Below are 19,468 nucleotides of genomic sequence, written 5' to 3'. Positions count from 1 at the left end.
CAGTTTCAGTGCTGGGATTGGATGATAGCTTCTCCAAATGGCAACATTTGTTTTGCATAAAGTGTACAGCCTGATTTTTGAAGGTTGTTTCTCTCTTCTCTTTTTCAGATCTTCAATATAATCTGACCTCTGACCTCCTCCATAAACCGTCCTTCCCACCTCGGTTCTATTTCCACGGTAACGGATCGTCCAATATCACAAACGAGCGTGTACGAGCACGACAGGGGCATCTCACTTGTGTGGCCCATGTGGCTTACCAAAGGGTAATATACTCACCCACTGTCTATTTTGGTCATATTAACATATGATGCACTGATTGGATTAACAGCAGTGATGCTAAAATGTTCATCTTTCCTCCTCTGAACCCTTTTTCTTTCCTCCAACAGAAAGATGTGAGGGACATTTTTACTCCGGTTCAGTTTGTGGTTTCTTACAGTCTCAGGGAGACAAACAGCCGCAGAGCCTCTTCCACATCCTTCCCTCCGTTAAAACCCATTCTGCAGCGGAGCGCAGGACACCGCAACACCATCACCAGCCAGGTATCAAGCTAACGTACAAAGACCCAGCAAATAACAGCTAGAACAGCCCATCATGCACACAGTAATCAATATCTATATTTATAAATCTGCTCTAAATAAAAATGAAAAATTTCTACTTGCAGTTACAACACAATGAATTAGCTTAATCAGCTATAAAAGCATAGACGCATAGGTTTAGCATACTGCTAAACTAACACATTAAGCCATCTGCAAATTATTATTTTTTATCTTTGTTCGACCTTTGTGTATCAACAAACTTTGTGTATCGCCTATCCAGATGTGCTTTCAGCTGCATCTCAGCACATTAACACCCTCCTGCTGTGTGCGTCCCCCACATGTTGCTCACACTCATAAAGCAGTGCAGGAACAGTTTACAAGTAGGAATTCACAGGTGGAGTTAGTCATCAGAGGGTTTTTATTGAACCTCTCAAGTTGTTTGATGTTATTTGTCAGTGCGCCCCAGGGCAGCTGTGGCTACAATGTAGCTTGCCGTCACCAGTGTGTGAATGTGTGAATGACTGAATGTAGTGTAAAGCGCTTTGGGGTCCTTAAGGACTGAGTAAAGCGCTATACAAATGCAGGCCATTTACCATTTATCACTGAAGTAACACGATCGAAATGTTTATTTATTCTCACGGCTGCCGCTAACCCGCTGCTTCTTTTCTTTCTCTCAGACTCGTTTTGCTCGTTCCTGCTCCCTGGTGAACTGTTCGACAAACATGCAGCTGTCAGCTCATCTAGTGCTCCCACAGTAAGATCTCTCACACACACACACTGCAGGGAGCTGTGTGTGAATGACAAAAAAAAACAACAACAGGGAAACAACCGGAATATACGTGAAAAAAAAGGAAGAAAAAAGGATATCAAGCTGTTGTGTTTGCATATTTTTGTGTAGAGAATGAATGTGTGCTGTATGCTGTTGTAATTAGTAAGTGCCAGAGTTGCTGGTTATATTCAGCTTCACACTTTGGGCTCCTGAGATCAAACTGTAAAAATCTGCAAGTTAAAACCAAAAAAGAAATCAAAAGTATTTCAACAGTAGAGAAAGTTTGATTCTGAGCGATGCTTGTTGTTTGTCGTGTTTGTCTTCAGTCAGCAGGAGTACTTTGCGCTGGGATCCGGGCAGACTATCATGTTGAAAGCCTCACTGCTGAACTCTGGAGATGACGCCTTCCTGCCACGACTGACGCTACGGTTGCCCAGCAACATCCACTACATTAAAGTACTGCAAAATGTGAGTCAGACTTTCAGATACCCTCTCTACTTTTAAGATTTGGCTTAAATGTTTCCTTTTTAACAAAGCTTATAGTAAGGGCTGGATCAGGTGACCCTGAATACTCCCTTAGTTAAATTCCAATAGGTTTAGGGAGGGGTTCCCATAATGCACCAAGTGTTTTTCTTTACACACCTCACCTCTCTCACTCTTTATGTGTTTATACACAATTTTGCATCGGTTACTAATTTTAATCTCTTATGCCTGGTTTCTTCCTGTTAAAGGGGAGTTTTTCCTTCCCACTGTCGCCAAGTCTGATTTCTTGTTCTGATTGTTCGGTTTTCTCTCTATTACTGTAGGGTCTTTACCTCACAAAGAGCCTTGAGGCAACCATTGTTGTGATTTGAAGCTATATAAATAAAACTAAACTGAATCAATAGATAAAATGGTGTGTAGCTTGTGTGTTTCAGGGTCATTTTCAGGGCTGTTTTTAGGGCAGAAAAACATACCTACCGTCATGTATGTACTCCTAAATGGTCCTGGCTGAGTAAGCTGCCAGAGGTGGATGCAGATTGGGTAAAATGAGAAAAAAGTGCCATCATTCTTAGAAAAACAGAACTCTATTTGAGAACCTACATGAAGATGAACAGCAGACTGCTGCTCTCTTAGTGTCATCAGCAACCATAGGCAGATACAATGGACAGCAGTATGTTTCATGGCTGGTCTTACAGTTAAAACTGCTGTGTAAACAGGTAGTCACACAACTGTTAAATGATCATTGTCAAAATTATAATACATAACAAAACCAAAACAAGTCTGCTTCTCTTCAACCAGGAGGACAATGTGGTCAGATGTGATGTCACACAGGAAGTCAACGCTACAACAGTGGGTGTTGACTGCAGTGTGACCAGCTTCCTCCTTCCAGCGCACACCCAGGTAAGCCCGAGCTAATTGGAGGTAATCACACACTGATCACTTACTAAAATTATGAGGAACCTGAATGTCGTGCTCCAGCCAGCTATTATGGGTCCTCAACTTCCTGTGGTCCACATATCAAAGGTCAAAGCGGGTTCTTGTGCTTTCAGTTCTCTATTTTTCCTCGACTTATCTGTTTAAAATATTGCAAAACGATCTGGTGAAACGGACCGCAGCTGAGTAGAGATTCCTGTATTGTGTAAAAAAGTTCTAGCAGCAAAAATCATAAAGAAGGAAGATGTTAAGTAATGTTTTTTTCTTGTAGCTGAATATCAGCTTTCTGTTGGATGTCAACCAGAACAGCACACCTGGACAAAACCTCATTCACGTCAACACCAGCAGGTAAATCTCCTCCGCTCACCTCATCATTTTTCTGAGGTGAGTGGGCACCTCACCTATGACAGTAAAGCAAACAAATGTATGAAGATAAAGTGTTATTGAAAAAGGAGTATGCAGAATGCAGGTTAATGTGAACATTTAAGAAGAAGAAGAAACAATAATGAATATGAAATAGCTTTATAGACTTTTAAACCTTGAATCAAACCATCAGGGAGTAAAAATATGTGAAATTTATTTTCTCTGCAGTGATAACTATGAGAGGAGGGAATATCTCCATGACAACTCCATCAGCCTCACCCTTCCTCTCAAATATGGAGTCAATGTGAACATCCACGGGTGAGCTCACCTTGTTGTGCATTACTATTATTTGCTTTGTCAAAGGCTTTTTTGGGGTGTTTTTTTAACCATGTCAGTGAAATTCATGTGAACAACATTTTTTCCTCAGAGTGCAGAAATAAAGGATATCTTTAACTCCGGAGAACTAATCCCAATGCTTTCTGTCTGCCTGTTTACAGTTTTGTGACTCCCTCCTCTTTTGAAGTTAGAGATGAAGACTTGATTTCCACTAACTGCTATTCAGAAAGCTTCAATTACACATACAAGGTAGGTCAGCCTGATTCAGAGGGTTTTTTTTTTTTCATATGTGATCAGACAGGATGCAAACACACTTCTGGATGCTTTAAATACCAAACAAGCAAAAGAGTAACAGATGGAGCTCATTGAGGTTAAATTTAACATTTGACTTTGGTAGACTTGTACACATTTGCAGACAGTTTGATTTATGTGTATGTCTGCCTGTATGTATGTTATAGTAATACTAAAAATATTGAGTGTGTTAAAACATGTCACTGAGCTGAGGCAGTATAACATTATAATACGATATTTTCCAATTTTTTTCCATTTTATCCTGATTAAACAACAGAGAGCACATAAATGATACTGTTTATGTCAAAATTTGATTTTGTGACCAGGACAATAAAAAGCTACTTTCGGCTGCTCCCATATTCACAAGGGATCGTCACACAGTGCAGCTCTGTGTATTTGATTTAGGCAGATTTTTAATGCCGGATCTTCTCGTGAGAGCAAACAATGATCTTTTTTTAAGCAAATTTAAACCACTACACCATGACAAGCTTTATTGCTGATCACAAACGCAAAGTTTAAAGAGAACTAGAAAAATTTGCATTTCCTGCAAAAATGCTGTGTGGATGCTGTAACGCTGAAGCTGTCTGCTAAAAATAGCCGAAAAAGCTGAAAAGTAGCAAAACATTGTAATAACTTTGCAGAAGCATAAGAACTTAGCAAAAATGTAATTACTTAGCAGAACTGCAATAACGTAAAGAAAACATAATATTGGCAGAAATACAATAACATAGCAGAACTTAGCAGAAATATTGTAAATATTATATAGATAAATATATTTTAAAAAACTATATAAATATGACATATTATATGTGTACTGGCAGCACGGTGGCATAATGGTTAGCACTGATGCCAAGAAGAAGAGCAAGAAGGTCCTGAGTTTGACTCCACCATCTCCACCCACACACACACACAACCCTGATAAGCGGAAAAGGATGGATGGACTTATGTACTGAGTTTATGAAGAGTTAGATGTGTCAAGGTGGGATGTTGTGACACACAGAAGTGTCACGACATTAGTTGCATGACCAAACTTATTTATTTAAGAATGTAGGTCAGCAAATGAGGAAACACAGAGATCGCGGTGCGAGTTCTGTGTGTCACGGCACTTTCAACAGCATATAGTCAAAGAAAATGGAATAGAAGAATGACTAGTTTGGCCAAAATAAAAAATATATGCAGCTGTCCAAAAATACAATTTCATATGTGAAGCTAAAACTTCACAGCAAGTCCAATTTCATCAACACTGGTTGGAGAGTTTAGGAAAGTGGTCATCTGTAAGTTGGTCATTTCTGGTTTCAATTAGGAACCTTTGGTCTTAGTAGTAGTAGCACATCATAAAACTGGAGCCAATCAACAATTTTTTAGCAACTCTTTAAAGGGAAGTGTTCAGAACCAAACAGGAAGTTGTTGCTATGTTTGTGCTCATTTGGTTTACTTTCACTGGTGCGCACACATCAAAAGGTGAAAAAGCGCAAGGTAAATAAACAGGGCTCTTGATATGAACACGTCCTTGCCTTAGAGAGTCTCAGCATCTTGTTCCATCTCCTTGCAGGTGTTAAACTCCGGTCCCAGCAGGTCAGTCGACACTGTGGTTGAAATTGCGCTGCCGAAGATCCTCACACCTTACCGTCACAGGCTGTTGCAAGTGGTCGATTGGCAGGTACATCAACACAAACATCGGCAGTGGGTTTGACACTTAGGTTCTGTGTGATTTCTCATGTGTCATGGCTGGAATTGAGGTGAAACAAGCCAAGAGCGTGAGAAAAGTTATTCGTAAATGGCGACAGAACAGACCGTACTAACACATGAATTCTCTCTGCAGTCGTCTCAAGGCGTGTGTTACATCAGTGACACAACTGTTTCAGTCATCGACGACTGCAACGCCCCTCAAGCTTCCTTCATCAAACAACTCATCTTCTTCTTTTCGCCCACCTCCACCCGTAGAATGGTACTCAAACACAGACACACACACACATAAAATGTAGTCTCTCAGATATAGCTTATGCAAGGGTGCAAACTTTAATTTTGTTCTCTATGTTCAGTTTTGTGGCCGCACCGATAAGGCTTGTGAGTGGTTAGTGTGTCGCCTTGGTAATTTGGAGGCGGGGAGAGAGGTCACCATCCAACTGGAAGCCAACCTGAATCCTGCCGTACTACGGCAAGCTCCGGTAACACACTCGCACGCAGGCGACTGATTTCACTGCATTTTGCCAGAGTTTCTGGTCCCTGATGCCTTTCTCTGTGTCTCAGGGTCGCCATGGGATCATGATCCTGGAAAGCATGGCAGTGATGTCATCACCTAAACAAGATAATAACACCATCCTGATCCAGGATCATCCTGTAGCACAGGTAAAACTCCCCTGCAGCCAATCAGAACACACTGCTGTGTGATCCGAGAGTCTGGGCTTCACAGTTGCCGTGGTGCAGCAATGTTAAAGATGTATGTTGCACATTTCCAGGTATTGGTGGAAGCAGTTTTTACCCAGAAACCCTCAGCGATGGTGAAAATCTTCATTGTCGTTGTCAGTTTAGCCGTGGGGTTAACAATCCTGGCAGCTCTCATCTGGTGTCTGTGGAAGGTACTCAATTTTTGTCTTTCAACATAAACTCATTTTTGTGACAATTCTCCCAGCAATAACTGGTGTATTTTAACAATCTACCATCTTGTAAAATATCATGGCTCAGTTCTGCGGTACTGACCAACCACATTATGTTACAGTTTAATGTTTGCAGTTGATACACAGGCTTCACCTTTTCTTCTTCTCTTTGTCCGTCAGGCTGGATTCTTCAAGAGAGAATTACATCATAAGGAGGATGAGTTCAACAGAGACAGCTGGGACTTCGTTCCCAAGCACAGCAAAAGAGAAAGCACTACCTAACCCAGATTGTTCTCTCTGCCCGTGATCTGACCCCAAGGTGGAGTTCACATTGTACCTATGAAAGAGTGTTCATCATGCCTCGGTCTTACTGCAGCACTGTGAACGTCATCGGTCAGTGAAATCCGCCTACGCTCCGAGGGTTTGAGTCTAACACGTGACAGTGAACGCCTCCTGAATCTGACTGTGACCTTTTAAACTATTTTGCCGACATGCTTTCACAAAAAGGAACCAGAGAAATCCAAAGACCTGAAAGAAAAAAGACTGCAGCGTTCGATGGATAGAGGATTAATTAAAAGGGAAGTGAACCGGAAGTCATCAAATCTGAACCAATTGGAAAGCCTCGGAGCTTCCTGGGATTAATGACCTTCATTTTGACTCTTCTTTTTAGGAGAAAACAAAACAAAGAACATCACTTTCTATGATCTCAGGTGATTTAAACTTTGCCTCTGATTGGCTCGTAGCTCTGGGAAACCTTCCTTTTGTCTGTGTAACTTATTTTCTGAATTTTGTTCACCTGCTGACCAACACACACACACACACAAACACACAAAGAGCTAACTCACTGGCAGTGCTGCATCATTTGACGCCTGTGGCACACACTGGATGTCGTCCAGCTGGAGGAAGAAGGTGATGGCTGCTGGGATTTGCTGGTAACAGGGGTGATCACTCCGTTTTTTGGCTCCCACTATTTGTTTTGGGATGTGTCTCCTCTGCTTAAACCAGCAAATTTTTATGGCACAATCAGCTCATCTGATGCAAATCCACACATTTTTGTTTTGCACAAAGTTAGTTCACTGAGCCAGCAATGTTGACCACTGGCTGGATACTCCAACGTGGAGGACATGATCAGCTTATTAGCGCTATCTGTTTTTACCTACCCTTTTGCTTTTGCAAACTGCTTCACAATAGAGGAACCTGAGGGCAGTTTTGATGTAGGATTAATAGAAATTTCAGGGCAGAGGATTGAAAAATGAGCAGAATGCAGGATCTTTCTACAGTGAATCCTCCACTGTGCTGCCTCCTGGTGCTATGGTTCCTTAACCTTCCCGTGAGCCTGATTTCACACTTGTTTACAGTTTCTCTGACGCTTTGGAAGCCATTCAGGGAAGAAGAAAACAGGAAGCCATGCTGGTATGTGGAGGGAAAAACAATGAAAACAATGTACAGCCAGATCAGCACAAGTGCACCACGCAGGGCAGCTAGAAATGAGCATTTCTCCTCCACTCCTCCTCCTTTTGGGCCCAGGAGGGTCAAACACACAGAATCAAACATAATGAGGCATGAAGGCTCTTTTAATGTGGTAACAATCACAATGTGATGCCCATGAAAAAGTTTGTCCTGTGGGAGTTCTTTAAATTAAAATTAATACAAATAAAACAAGAGAGGAAAAAAACATAAACGTGATGCATTTTAAATAAAGCACATTTAAGGTTAACCACTCCTACCAGTGTGAGGTAGGTGGGAGGCCTAATGATCTTCTGAACAAACACATCACAAACACTAAGTAAACATGTTTGATGTGGTCAGTTTTCTCAGTCATACTTCCTAAAATTGACACCTGGGCTTTTTAAACTGATAACTTGTTGGTTCAAGTAATACATTAAAAAAAAAAAGCATTGTGTTAACGGTCTCCATTTAGACTGTTCACTTAGCTGCTGCCCTCCACTCCGGTGTGTGTTTAATACAAATGCACCTCACAGATTCACACAGAGTGTTTTAATATTTTAATAAGTGACTTTGATGTTCTTATGTGAAGTTGTTCTGCACTGGAGAGTCTCACTGCTTTTAGCAACACTTTTCTATTAAAATAAAGGATTTTCTATTTAAACATCTTGATTTTTATACTTTATTCCAGTCGCAGTATGATTTGAGTCAAAATGAGAATCTACATGCATACATCAGGTCTGTTTTTGCTTCACCATCGTCTGCACAGATAGAAAAGTCACCTATTAATACCTTTATTCAAACATGAACCCTTTGGGAAGTGAAATAAACTGGATTTTGAACACAAATTAAACAAGTTTGTTCTCTGCCACAGAAACAAAAACTGGATGTAAAAAAGCAACATATGAAATTAAAGTCGCATGATCTGAGAGAAATGGGTAATGAAACTGTAGTAAATTGTAAACATTAAACCATTTTTATGTGCATTGGTCAGTTCTGCAGCTGATACATGAATAAAAATTACAAAATATTCACATTATACTTTGATAAAAAGAATATAAAATTAATACGGCTTTAAAGTAAAGGAGCTTTTTTATTTTATTTTATTTATTTTTCCTCTATGAATATATTGTTAAAATCATGGGCTGATGACCAAAGTTTCAAATTGTGAGTTCAGAGTCTGTACAAAGAGCACTGTTGAGTCATTTTGGTTACCGTGGTGAGTGTCACACAGATCAGCGCCCCCTTGTTGTTCTCAGATGCAGCTGCAGGAGACAGATGACTCGGCCTCTTCCACCTCCTCGCCGTACAGAGTGATGAGTCTTGGGTGGACTCTGAATGCACCACAAAGACATACAGAAACACAGACACACAGTCAGGTGGATATTAAGGACCTCAGACATGTTGCTATGGTTGCAGGAGCATGGCCTGATTGGTATTGATGTAAATGTCACAGAATGTAAAAAAACAAACACAGTGTGAGCTCCAGGACAAGGAGACCAGTCAGTCGCTTGGTACTGTGAAAAATGAAACCAATTGCATCGTGGATCAAAATCTGCTGGTACTTTTCTTCATTATTTCATCAATTTTTGCACTACTGGATGAAAAGCAGCACCAAAACATGACAGAGCCTCCACCTGCTTTAGTGATGGCTGTTGACACTCACTGTTGTACCTCTCTCCTGACCTGCTCCACACACACACACAAAAAAAAATTTGATCCAAATATTCAAATATGAATTCATCCCCCTATAATATCTATTGTCACTGATTTTTAATCCAGTTCTTGTGTAATTTGGCACAACTCAGCCACGTTTCCATTCACGAAGAATGGCTTCTTAACAACCACACTTAAACTGAGACCATTTCAAATGAGGCTTCAGTGAGCAGCAGATGGATCGGATGCATTTTCAGGTCTTTGCTAAATTTTTCCATTTCTTTCGAAGAATTTCAACATGACTTTCAGATCATGTTATCTGTTTTTTAGGCCGGTCACTTCTTCTTTTGTCTTCCGTTTGTCCAGTTTCCTCAAATCTTTTAAGAACTCACTGAACATCATACTGAGATTACGGAAGAGGATTAGGACGACTGGAAAAAAAAAAAAAAGTAGGCTCGTCTTTTTTTCTTCTTTTTTTTTCAGAATTCTGACTTTAATTTCAGAATTCTGGGGAAAAAAAGTGCCTCATTTTTTCCAGTTTCCCTAATCCTCTTCCAATCATACCAAGTTTGTGGCTAATATGTCTTTGACAATCATCATGTTGGTGCAAAAATATTATTTCGTGCTAAGTTGTCTGTTATGTGTAGACACAACATGGGTTCAGCCCTTGTGTTAGGTCCCTTTTTATGTTTGAAAGATTCATAAATCACTGTTAATGTTTTAATAAACAAAACAAGATACCTCTGAAAATGATGAGGTACAAGGACTGGACTGAAAATAAATGAAAGAGCAGCCATTGTCCAAAATAATATTAATAATAATTATCATTATTATTATCCTCTATATTTACCTCTTCTTGCTGTATTTTATTGATCTGAACTAAAAGGAAAAATAGTGCCTTGATCATCAATAATCAGTGCTTGAATTAATCAATTCAGAGTAATTCCTCTGTCTGTAATGATTGTATTATCTGGATATATTTTTAATAACGAAGGCGTGAGCGTCCCACCTGATGAGCACTTCATTAGCAATTTCCACCAGCTCTCCGTCGATGTTCCAGGGGAAGGTTGTTCCTTCTGCGTGGATGAAGGGTGTGGTTTTCAAGTCACCCTCCTCTTCACTCTCATCCTCAGAACAGCCAATCAGTGAGCAGGGGCGGATCTTCACTGCTGACACAGCATGCGTCTCCACGAAGGAGAAGTTGAACTGCACACAGATAATCAGTCAGAGCTTTGTCTGTGTGTGTGTGTGTGTGTGTGTGTGTGTGTGTGTGTGTGTTAAAGCTGAGCTGATGAGGTCAGAAAGAGCCATTAAGATCTCCGTTAAGCAGCTTGTTAGAGAGCAGCAGGATCTGTCTGTGGTTCTTCCGGTCCACTGTCCTCTGCTGTGAGGCTCCAACAGGGGGCAGCAAAGACCAGCTGACTGTCCCACTGTCTGTCTGTCTGTCTGCTGTCCTCTCCTGCAGGTTTGCGCTTTCTTAAAGTAAAGCCGTTCTTATAGGACAGATTAACATCTATCTTAAAACAAGAGCCCAGAGGATTCCAGTACTGTCCTTAAATACACACTTGATTTAACTTCACGAGACTGTGAATTGTAGAGAGAAATATTTTACAACTCCACTACGCCTAATTGATGGCTTAAAATTTTCCTCTAGCAGTTTCTAATATTTTGTCTATTTGATCATATGAATTTGAATTTATTGCATCTCATTAAAGAGGGAGACCTACATTTTCAGCTTTTTTTAATAGATCAAAGCAAACAAAGGATATGATTAATTGATCATGGAAATATCCAGCAGGTTAATGTATAATTGCAGCTCCACTTCAATTTAATGCTGCTTCAATACCAACACACAGGAGGATTTGCACCAAAAAGCACTGAAACTTTAAAATTATTTTGATAAAATCATCAGATTAATAAAGGTGTATTCAGTTTTTCACACACTCTACATCACACAAGTGACAGGAGAGGTTTAAAGTCCACAGTAGGACATAAACTTTAAGGGTCACATGTGGGCAGCTCCACTTGAGCATCCACTTTTGCTGTGCTTTCTGCTGAGATGTCAGGACGGACGCTAGCAGGATGTAGGCCAGTCAGTAAACAGCCTGTTTACTCCAAGTCTGAACACCACACTGCCCGTATATTTAGTAAGTGGGTTAGTGTGCAGTCTCTCTGCCCAGACCAGGTCATGCTGAACCAGGCTAATCTACTCACTAACTTCAAGGAAAACTGCGGTATTTTTAAAACTGGGACCTACTTTCCCATCTTCTAGAGTCTTTAGGTGTTGTGAACGTTGAGGGATTGTGGTATAATCAACAGCCATTAATCGACTGTAACACAATCACAAAATTGTCCCGAGTCAAAGTGCTTGTGTGACCCTGAAGTCAAGAGTGAGTTCCCACGACAATAAATTGCTCTCTTCGGTAGAAAACATCTGGGTGGAAACATATATAACAGCTGAGGCTGTCATCAGCATAATCTACACACTGCACCAGCTCTGTGCAATTAAACTAAGCCCATCATGATAACATCAACATGTCGTCTTTGCTTTTCTTGCACAGTAGAGTTTAACTGACGCACAATGTCCACTCAGAACAGTCTTGGAAGTGTTGATTTCTGCAGGTTTTTGTGTGTTTTTAGTTTATTTTCTTGTGTACAAAGATTTGCCCCATTTTTAAAAATTCTTTTAATAGTAATATGTACTGTAGATGATGAAATCCATAAATCATTTGCAATTTCACAATGAGAAATTGCAAACACTTGAACTTTAACTGCACCAGACAGAAAAAAATGGATATTTGTTTGAGTAAACTGGGAGTTTGTAAAGAAAAAAAGGTTGCTATCGTACTCCGACATTCCTTAGTTGTGAATATTTTAGATTTTAGATTGCAAATGTTCAGTTCCTGAGCCTTAAAAGATCTGCTAAAGGTTTTAGTGAGGATTTGAATGGAATAAATTGATTCATGTTATTTTCACCTCTGGCAGGTGTTCTCACCTGTCCAGTAGAGCTGCTGTATCTCTTTAGGTGTTTAATAAACTCGGACCTGGAGGTGTTTCCGACCGCAATCAGCGCTGCACTGCCATTTGCCAAACTGTCAAAATCAGGAAGTGGTGGAGACTGTTAGCATTATTAGAAACATCATCATGTATTAACGTGCACTGTGATGCATTCAAGGCCAAAGAGCAGAAGATCGAGCTAATCTTCGTACACTGTGTACCTGGTGTTTGGAGCTAGTCCTTGAGGTGCGTGTGGACTCAGGCAAGGGATAGACATGATGCTGATGCTCAGATACAGGCCCTGATTGGTCACCCAGGACTCCTCCCCCTCTGTACACACAAATCAAAGAAAGAAAAAGTAAGACAGAGAGTAGCTGGTAGCGATTAAAATCTGATTTGTCCATTTTAATAGAGAAGTAGTGGTTTTACCGGACTTTGGGTCCTGGTCTTGGTCCTGGTCCTTATCTCTGAGAAGCAAGAAATCAAGTTAATTTTTCAAATATGACAGAAGAGAAAATTTATATAACGGACCAATATCATCAAACACAGAGCCAGTTATTAAACTAATCATGGTAAAACAACAGCTTTGACTCAAACAGGCTCTCCTCCACACTGTTCTTAATAAATTTGCGTTGAGTTTGTTTCTGGTAGATTTGTGCTGCAAGTCTCTGTAGTAGACAAGCTGTTACGTGGTGTGTTTGCCTTTCTGGTTCAGCTGCTGAGTAAATGTAACAGCGCAGCAAACTAACAAACACTGTTGGTGTGGAACAATTACAGTCTCCTCTGAGTGCTTGTAACCTGTTTAAACAAATGCATATTGTTTTTTATGGTGGTCTGAAGACACTTTAGATGTACCATCCAACATCACAGAGCGTATGTGCGTGTTTGTGTGTGCGCGTGTTTCTCACCGCTGTACAAACAAATTGCTGTTTGACTTCCTTGCTGATAAAAAGGAGAGCTGACAGTCCTCCGGTCTGAGGGAGACAGAGAAAAAAAGAAATAAGAAACCAGCTAGTCCTAGACCTAGCTAGACCTCAGTCACACTTAGAGACCAGTTGGCAACCCGTTGGCAACCTCCGGTCACTAAGGAAAAATATGTATTTTATGAGTGATGAGTGGTTGCTGGAGGATGCTTGCTTTAAGCATGTGAAAATGGTGGCAAAGAAAGTGATGCACCAAAAATCACCTTGTGATTACTTGTGTTGCTATCAGATTGCCACATGGAAGACACAGACTCTAGCTTTAGCGAAATGATAAAAATGGGATGCTAATAGGAAACAGACAATTTTTTTGCAGACAAATCAGTGTCATCCATACATACTACGAGTGACCTCAGCAACCTTCCAGCAATCAAAAGCTTCACAAGCACCGTGGAGCACTGTGACCAGTTTCACTCAGCAACAGCTAACAACCTCCAGCAACCAAACAGTCATGGAATACAGTTTTCCTTAGTGACTAGTGGTTGCTATGGGGTCACTGAGGTCAGTCAGTCATGTCTGTGTGACTGAGGCCTTAGGAACGCACATTTACATTTAAAAGTAAAAATTATATATGTGTGTGTGTCACCTCAGCCTAGCCAGCGTCTTAACCAGAGCATACTCTCGCCGCCGTGACGATGGCATCCATCTCTTCTTTTCTGCCCTCGCTAAACTCCGCCCGCCAAAGCCAAACATGGCAGAGAAACCGAAGCACACCAACTGGCCATGAGACGAGAAGCTGCACATGTCCACCTGCTGCAGGTGACCTGCAGGCAGAGAGACACCAGCACACTGAGAGAAGACCCTTTAAACGATTCATTAGAAACAGTTAGGATGCAGCACACACACAGCTGTGTTTCCATCACTTCAGAGGACATCACACAACTCTTGCTCCAAGCCTTCACACTGAAAATGAATAATTTTGTAACCTTACTATGCGTTTGTACATTTTGTGGTTTTTATCCATACAAAATGAGACATACAAATACACACAGTCTAAAATACGGCTAATTAACAGAATGTGTGAAGCCGATTAATAACTCAGAGGATTGAAATGAATCTGAGGAAACATTATCAACGTTTCCTCAGATTCTTTTTATGTATGTGGTAAAAAATGGCTTCCACGCTAAACACTGCTTACGGTTTTATTTTTCTACAGCCTTTGAACGCAGCACAAACCATAGAAATAACTAAAATAATTTTTAAAATAACCAGATTTTTCCATCAAGCTCCTTTACTGAGATGCTCCACCAGCTTTTAGATGGATACACACAAAGGCACACGCACTAAGCGGGCCATCTGGCCACATACCTGCTGTAACCTACTGAACTGAACTGCTGTCTCCGCACCTGTCTGTCTGACTGCCTGTCTGTCTCTCTGGACAGAATCTGATTTCCTCACCATATGGCGTGTTGTCAGTGTGTTTGTGTGTCAGTGTGTGTTGCGCAGGATTAAAGCTGAGACGGTCAGTGTGTCACCGAGATCAAACCTGCGGCGCTTCTTAAAAGGTCCAACCAATATTCATTTACATCACAAACTCATTATCTTTCTGTTTGGCTCCTAATCCACCTTTAGGATTTATTTCCATACCATATTGGTAGCTCTTATTCAAAAATATAGTGGATGAAGTGGTTGAATGTAAAAAAATTATTTGTACCTAATATATCCTATATATATTAAGTACAAATATAATAATCAGTGAAAATAAAAACACCAAAATGACTGAGTTAATTCAACAGTAAACCAACTGATTATTAGAAAGTTATGTTAGCATCACATGAGCTGGATGACTGTTTCTGTTAGCAGTAAAATGCTCACACAAGTCATTTTTAAAAAATGCTGAAATAAATGCAAATCAACCAATAATTATCCCACACAAGGATTTAGGGAGGAGACAAAAGACATCCGTCAGAAGTCATATATCTAAAATGGCACCTGTAACAGACTGCTGCACAACTGCAACATGAATGAATTTTAATTTATTTAAAGGATAGCCCCTTGAGATGCAGTATCTCGTTTTTAAGGGCACCGCTAAAAATGGACACATGAAACCACCAGTAGGAGGATTTAGGGCTGCTGCTCAGCTCCAAGGCTGTAACTTTAAACTTTGTTTTTTATTGAATTAAACCATAATTTCCCCCCTCTTGAAACGAGCTTTTCTAAAACATACTTTGAAAATACCCCAACTCTCTGTGGAGATGTTGTTATGTCACTGTATGAGAAGGCTGCTGGGCTTTTTGGATTGATAGCATAGAAATCAAATTATTACTGTCATGTAATATGTCACAGTGAAATGACTCTAATTACTATTATCATCAGAATTTGAAACATTCATTCTATTAACATTTAAAAACTCTAGAAGAGTTGAATGATTTGCTTATTTTATTGAGTTCATGTGAGCAAACAGCGAGCAGGGAGTCGACTCAGTGTCTGAGGAGCTGGTTAGTGCATCTGCTTTGTGAGTTGAGTTTGTTGACGCTGTGAAACATCCTCATGGAGAAAGCTTGGAGACTTTTTCAGGACTTGTGGAAGTTCTTATAACTTCCAATGTTCAAGTTCTTGAGTAAATCATTAATGAAGGTAGATTTATAGTCATTCTGTGCCAAGGCAGAAATCACTGTAATGTGCCTGAAGTGAACAGTGTTCATAATGAAAAAACAAAACAAAAAACTTTCTACACTTTCTACAACATTTCTACACTGCCCAGTACTAATTAGTAGATGACCTGCACAAAAATTACTGGTTTGTGGATAAATGCAGGTAAAAATGCAGACTCACATTTTTGTAAAGCAGGGTTCACATGTACCAGTTTCATGCTTCATTTATGCACTTGTAAATGTGCCGTATTGCTTGTACTTCTGGCATCAAAATGTTAAAAATCGAATTATTCAGACTGTTGTATATGAGTTACATCAGGCCGTTGTTACTCCCAGACAGCTAGCTTGGCTAATCCTAATTGCTATTTGAACCTCGACCAGCTTGCCTTCTGGTTGTTCGTTACTGCTATGATGACGGTGCCAACAAAGATACCCCTCCAAACACCAGGAGGGCCAACCGTTGAGTATTAATCAATATCATATTGAATCTGTTTGTGAGTCTAGAGATACAGTATGCTGAAGTTTCAGTGTATAGGCTATTGCATTGCTTTGGTTTTTCCTATATCAGAAAAGAGAAATTCACATATTGCTAAAATTGTCTCTATTTTTGTCCCACTCATTGTTGCAGTGAAGGTTTCTAACAAGCCAGGCTAGAAAAGACTCAGCAGGTTTTGAACTTCTGGAAAAAAATTTAAACTCTGTGAGCAAGTAGTTTTTCGTACAACAATGAACGAGGCAAACTGCTTTAAACAGGTAAGGTGATCATTGATGAGATTATTGTAAAGTGGTCAAGGTGGTGACTTCCATGTCATGCTTTTATATATTTATGTTTAGAGATCAGGACAGAATTGGCCCCCTTATGAAGGATTTTCCAGCCTCTGTTAAACAGAGCAATGAATTTTAAAAACAGCTTTTCCAAACATTAGTTTAATTTTGGATGCTTATTTTGTTGGATAGCAGCCTGCAGCCATTTGTTGTAGTTTTCGCCTGTAGATCTCTACAGCTGAAATGCTTTTTTAGATACAAAAAAACAGCCAGAAATACAAAAGGTCTGACACACACCTATAAACAAGCTAAGGCCATTTCACATACAGAAAATTTTCAGTGTCAGCTGCAACTCCCAAACATAAGTTGATAAAAGGTCAACAGTTAAGCCGCTATTTTCAAGGGATGCTCAGGCTCGGGTAACCGTAGCAACAGCACTGATGCTTCCGCCCCTGTTAGTAGTTTAACGTCCAGCAAGGAGATCATGTGATTGTGAATGAGCACACCTCAGTGTTATGAAGACAGGAAAATTCACCTGCAGTCACCTGGTGTCCGTGGGAACAGCTTCCTACCTGGGAATTTTAACAGTTTTCTATTGTTCAGGAAGTAGTCTCATTAGGGCTATTGAATTTTCCCATCTGTCTCACACACATACAAACTCAGCTTGCAGTATTAATTAGTGACAATGAAACATCATCACACGATAAGCTGTCAATCAAACACAGCTGCCCGCCCTGCTGCTGGGTGATTGGTTACCGTGTTTACCTGACAGTGTGGTGGTCAGAGACAAAGGGGGCGGGGCTGCTGCGAGCAGTGTAAACCTGTGATTTAGTGATTTCAAGTGAAACAGACCCTGTTGTTAGACATCTGTCTGTTCACTGTCTCACCGTCTGTCTGCATGTTTGTTTGTTCTTAAACACTGTCCCTGCTGCCGGACTGACATTCAGCCAATCACACCAAAGCTTAGCAAAAGCTGAGCTTTGGTGTGATATGCTTTAAGGAAATTAGTCTGTTACACAAAGAACCTGGCTATGATTGCCACAGATTTAATATTAAAACAGAACAGATTTTTGTCCTTGAAAATGTAAAATCTTGGACTGATTTATAAAAAGGCATAGACGACATTAGGTGATCCAAATATAGATTTACTAAAGACAATTCCAACCAACCCCAATCTATGTAACAGATCTACAACATGTAAGCTTTACCCAAGACGATGTGGAGGGCTGCAGTGACTGGATCTCTGACTCCATGAACAGAACAGGAAACCACATCTGTGGAACCTGCAAACATGTGAAGACAGACCGTTAATAAAAGTACTTCATGTCGTGTTTTTGCATACCAGCATACCAAACCTTATGAGACCTTAAAGCAGTGGTTCTATATGAGAATGCCCTTGCTTACCAGCTGGGATGATTCCCAGTGGCAGTGTGGCTCTCACTGGTTTTTCTGGGGAATCTGCATCCAGCTGGGCTCTGAGGACCAGAGCATGACACAACTCTGCAACTGAACCATCTCCACCGACGCACACCACCCTGATGGACAGGTGGAAAAAAACTAGTGTGAGGACAGGTAGACATTTAGACAAGTCAGTCTCAATCATCCAAATCTAAATAAGGGTTTATTGTGACGCTAAATGAGGTGGTTATACTAAGTCAAGGACACAGACTTCATTGACATTATAGTCCTCTATAGCGCTTTTGAGGTCTGCTTGAAGTGTTGATCCATTGTTGGCTCATTGAAATGTGAAGTCTCCATAAACGCATGGTCACAAAAAATTGTCACAGACTCAATCTTGGCACCTAATGACAACATTTACATTATTTGGACCCAAGCGGACTTAACAAACTCACAGCCACAAAAAGTATAATACACCTAGAAGACATTTCACAGATCTCAAACTCCTGATGATTTAAAGGAAAACCATCCAGCAGAGGATGTGGCTTTTCTAGTAAAATTGACAATTTGTTTTATAATACAACAGGGTAAGTAACCTCAATGTTTTTGGGCACTAACTAAAATGTTTGTGCAGGGTGGTCCTGAATGTGTGATGCTGAGTACTTATTTCTTTAACTATTGATGAATAGCGAAGGATGGTGAATGGATATTTATAAATACTCTAGGTTGTATTTTCACTGCAAAGGTTTGTATTTTAATTAAGCACAAATATTTCTCAACATTTCTTGTTCAGTAGAAAAACATCAGTACCAAAGTTTTGATACTAGAATTAGACTACAACTAAACTAGTAGACACACAGAAACTGGATTTCAGAATGACTGTGATGGGTTTTATTTTGAAAAGCTCCAGTGAATTGCTCTCCTACAGTCACCAAAGTTCATAAACTCTTTAATATTTATGATTGCTGGGGTTTTGTAAAGGTCTACACACTAACAGGCAGCAGTATAATCCATGTCTTGTTTTAGAATCTTAAGTTAAGTGTTAAAATCGTAAGTTTAGAATAAAGTTGACTATAAAACTAAAACAAATATATTATATTTAACTCATGGTGTGAAATGCTTTCGAGCAATATTTTAACCATAACAGATGGAGAGAAAAAAAAAAGAAAGAACTCACAATCACAGGGTGAGAAAAAGGATACACTCTGGACAGTCTATCATATGGTAAGCTCAAAGAGACAGAGAGGGAATCATTTACAGTCACATTTCTACTAATGACCCATACAGAGTCACACGAAAGATAAAACTCATATTTTGATCGCTT

At 40.1% G+C, this 19,468-nt stretch overlaps 2 protein-coding genes across 5 annotated transcripts in view; one reads left to right on the top strand and one right to left on the bottom strand.

Annotated features, from left to right (window-relative positions):
* Positions 1-8,418, top strand: part of itga4 (integrin alpha 4) — a 36,503-nt gene extending 28,085 nt beyond the window's left edge. For all 3 annotated transcript variants that reach the window (XM_085248509.1, XM_085248506.1, XM_085248507.1), the window contains exons 16-29: positions 109-263; positions 387-539; positions 1,214-1,290; positions 1,632-1,773; positions 2,587-2,688; positions 2,993-3,069; positions 3,313-3,402; positions 3,582-3,669; positions 5,264-5,371; positions 5,534-5,659; positions 5,754-5,879; positions 5,962-6,060; positions 6,171-6,290; positions 6,489-8,418. In XM_085248509.1, coding sequence (XP_085104635.1) covers positions 109-263; positions 387-539; positions 1,214-1,290; positions 1,632-1,773; positions 2,587-2,688; positions 2,993-3,069; positions 3,313-3,402; positions 3,582-3,669; positions 5,264-5,371; positions 5,534-5,659; positions 5,754-5,879; positions 5,962-6,060; positions 6,171-6,290; positions 6,489-6,590 — 1,565 coding nt within the window. In that variant the 3' untranslated portion in view covers positions 6,591-8,418. The remainder of the gene's footprint in view (positions 1-108; positions 264-386; positions 540-1,213; positions 1,291-1,631; positions 1,774-2,586; positions 2,689-2,992; positions 3,070-3,312; positions 3,403-3,581; positions 3,670-5,263; positions 5,372-5,533; positions 5,660-5,753; positions 5,880-5,961; positions 6,061-6,170; positions 6,291-6,488) is intronic.
* cerkl (CERK like autophagy regulator) overlaps positions 844-19,468 on the bottom strand; it is a 40,962-nt gene continuing 22,337 nt past the window's right edge. Inside the window, exons 6-15 of one of the 2 annotated variants that reach the window (XM_085248511.1) lie at positions 18,151-18,281; positions 17,955-18,029; positions 13,974-14,151; positions 13,316-13,381; positions 12,837-12,874; positions 12,629-12,737; positions 12,406-12,502; positions 10,420-10,616; positions 8,970-9,088; positions 844-6,281 (exon numbers count right to left, since the gene is read on the bottom strand). In XM_085248511.1, coding sequence (XP_085104637.1) covers positions 9,010-9,088; positions 10,420-10,616; positions 12,406-12,502; positions 12,629-12,737; positions 12,837-12,874; positions 13,316-13,381; positions 13,974-14,151; positions 17,955-18,029; positions 18,151-18,281 — 970 coding nt within the window. In that variant the 3' untranslated portion in view covers positions 844-6,281; positions 8,970-9,009. Of the gene's footprint in view, positions 6,282-8,873; positions 9,089-10,419; positions 10,617-12,405; positions 12,503-12,628; positions 12,738-12,836; positions 12,875-13,315; positions 13,382-13,973; positions 14,152-17,954; positions 18,030-18,150; positions 18,282-19,468 lie in introns of those variants that run through there. The other variant, XM_085248510.1, reaches the window with a different exon arrangement.

Source organism: Mchenga conophoros, linkage group LG16 (assembly GCF_057382185.1).
Source record: "Mchenga conophoros isolate Kocher_MC1m ecotype Shallow Benthic linkage group LG16, M_conophoros_male_GT1.1, whole genome shotgun sequence".
Lineage (NCBI taxonomy): Eukaryota > Metazoa > Chordata > Actinopteri > Cichliformes > Cichlidae > Mchenga > Mchenga conophoros.
The sequence above is the reverse complement of the archived record's forward strand: the minus strand, read 5'-3'. Positions and strand labels throughout refer to the sequence as shown.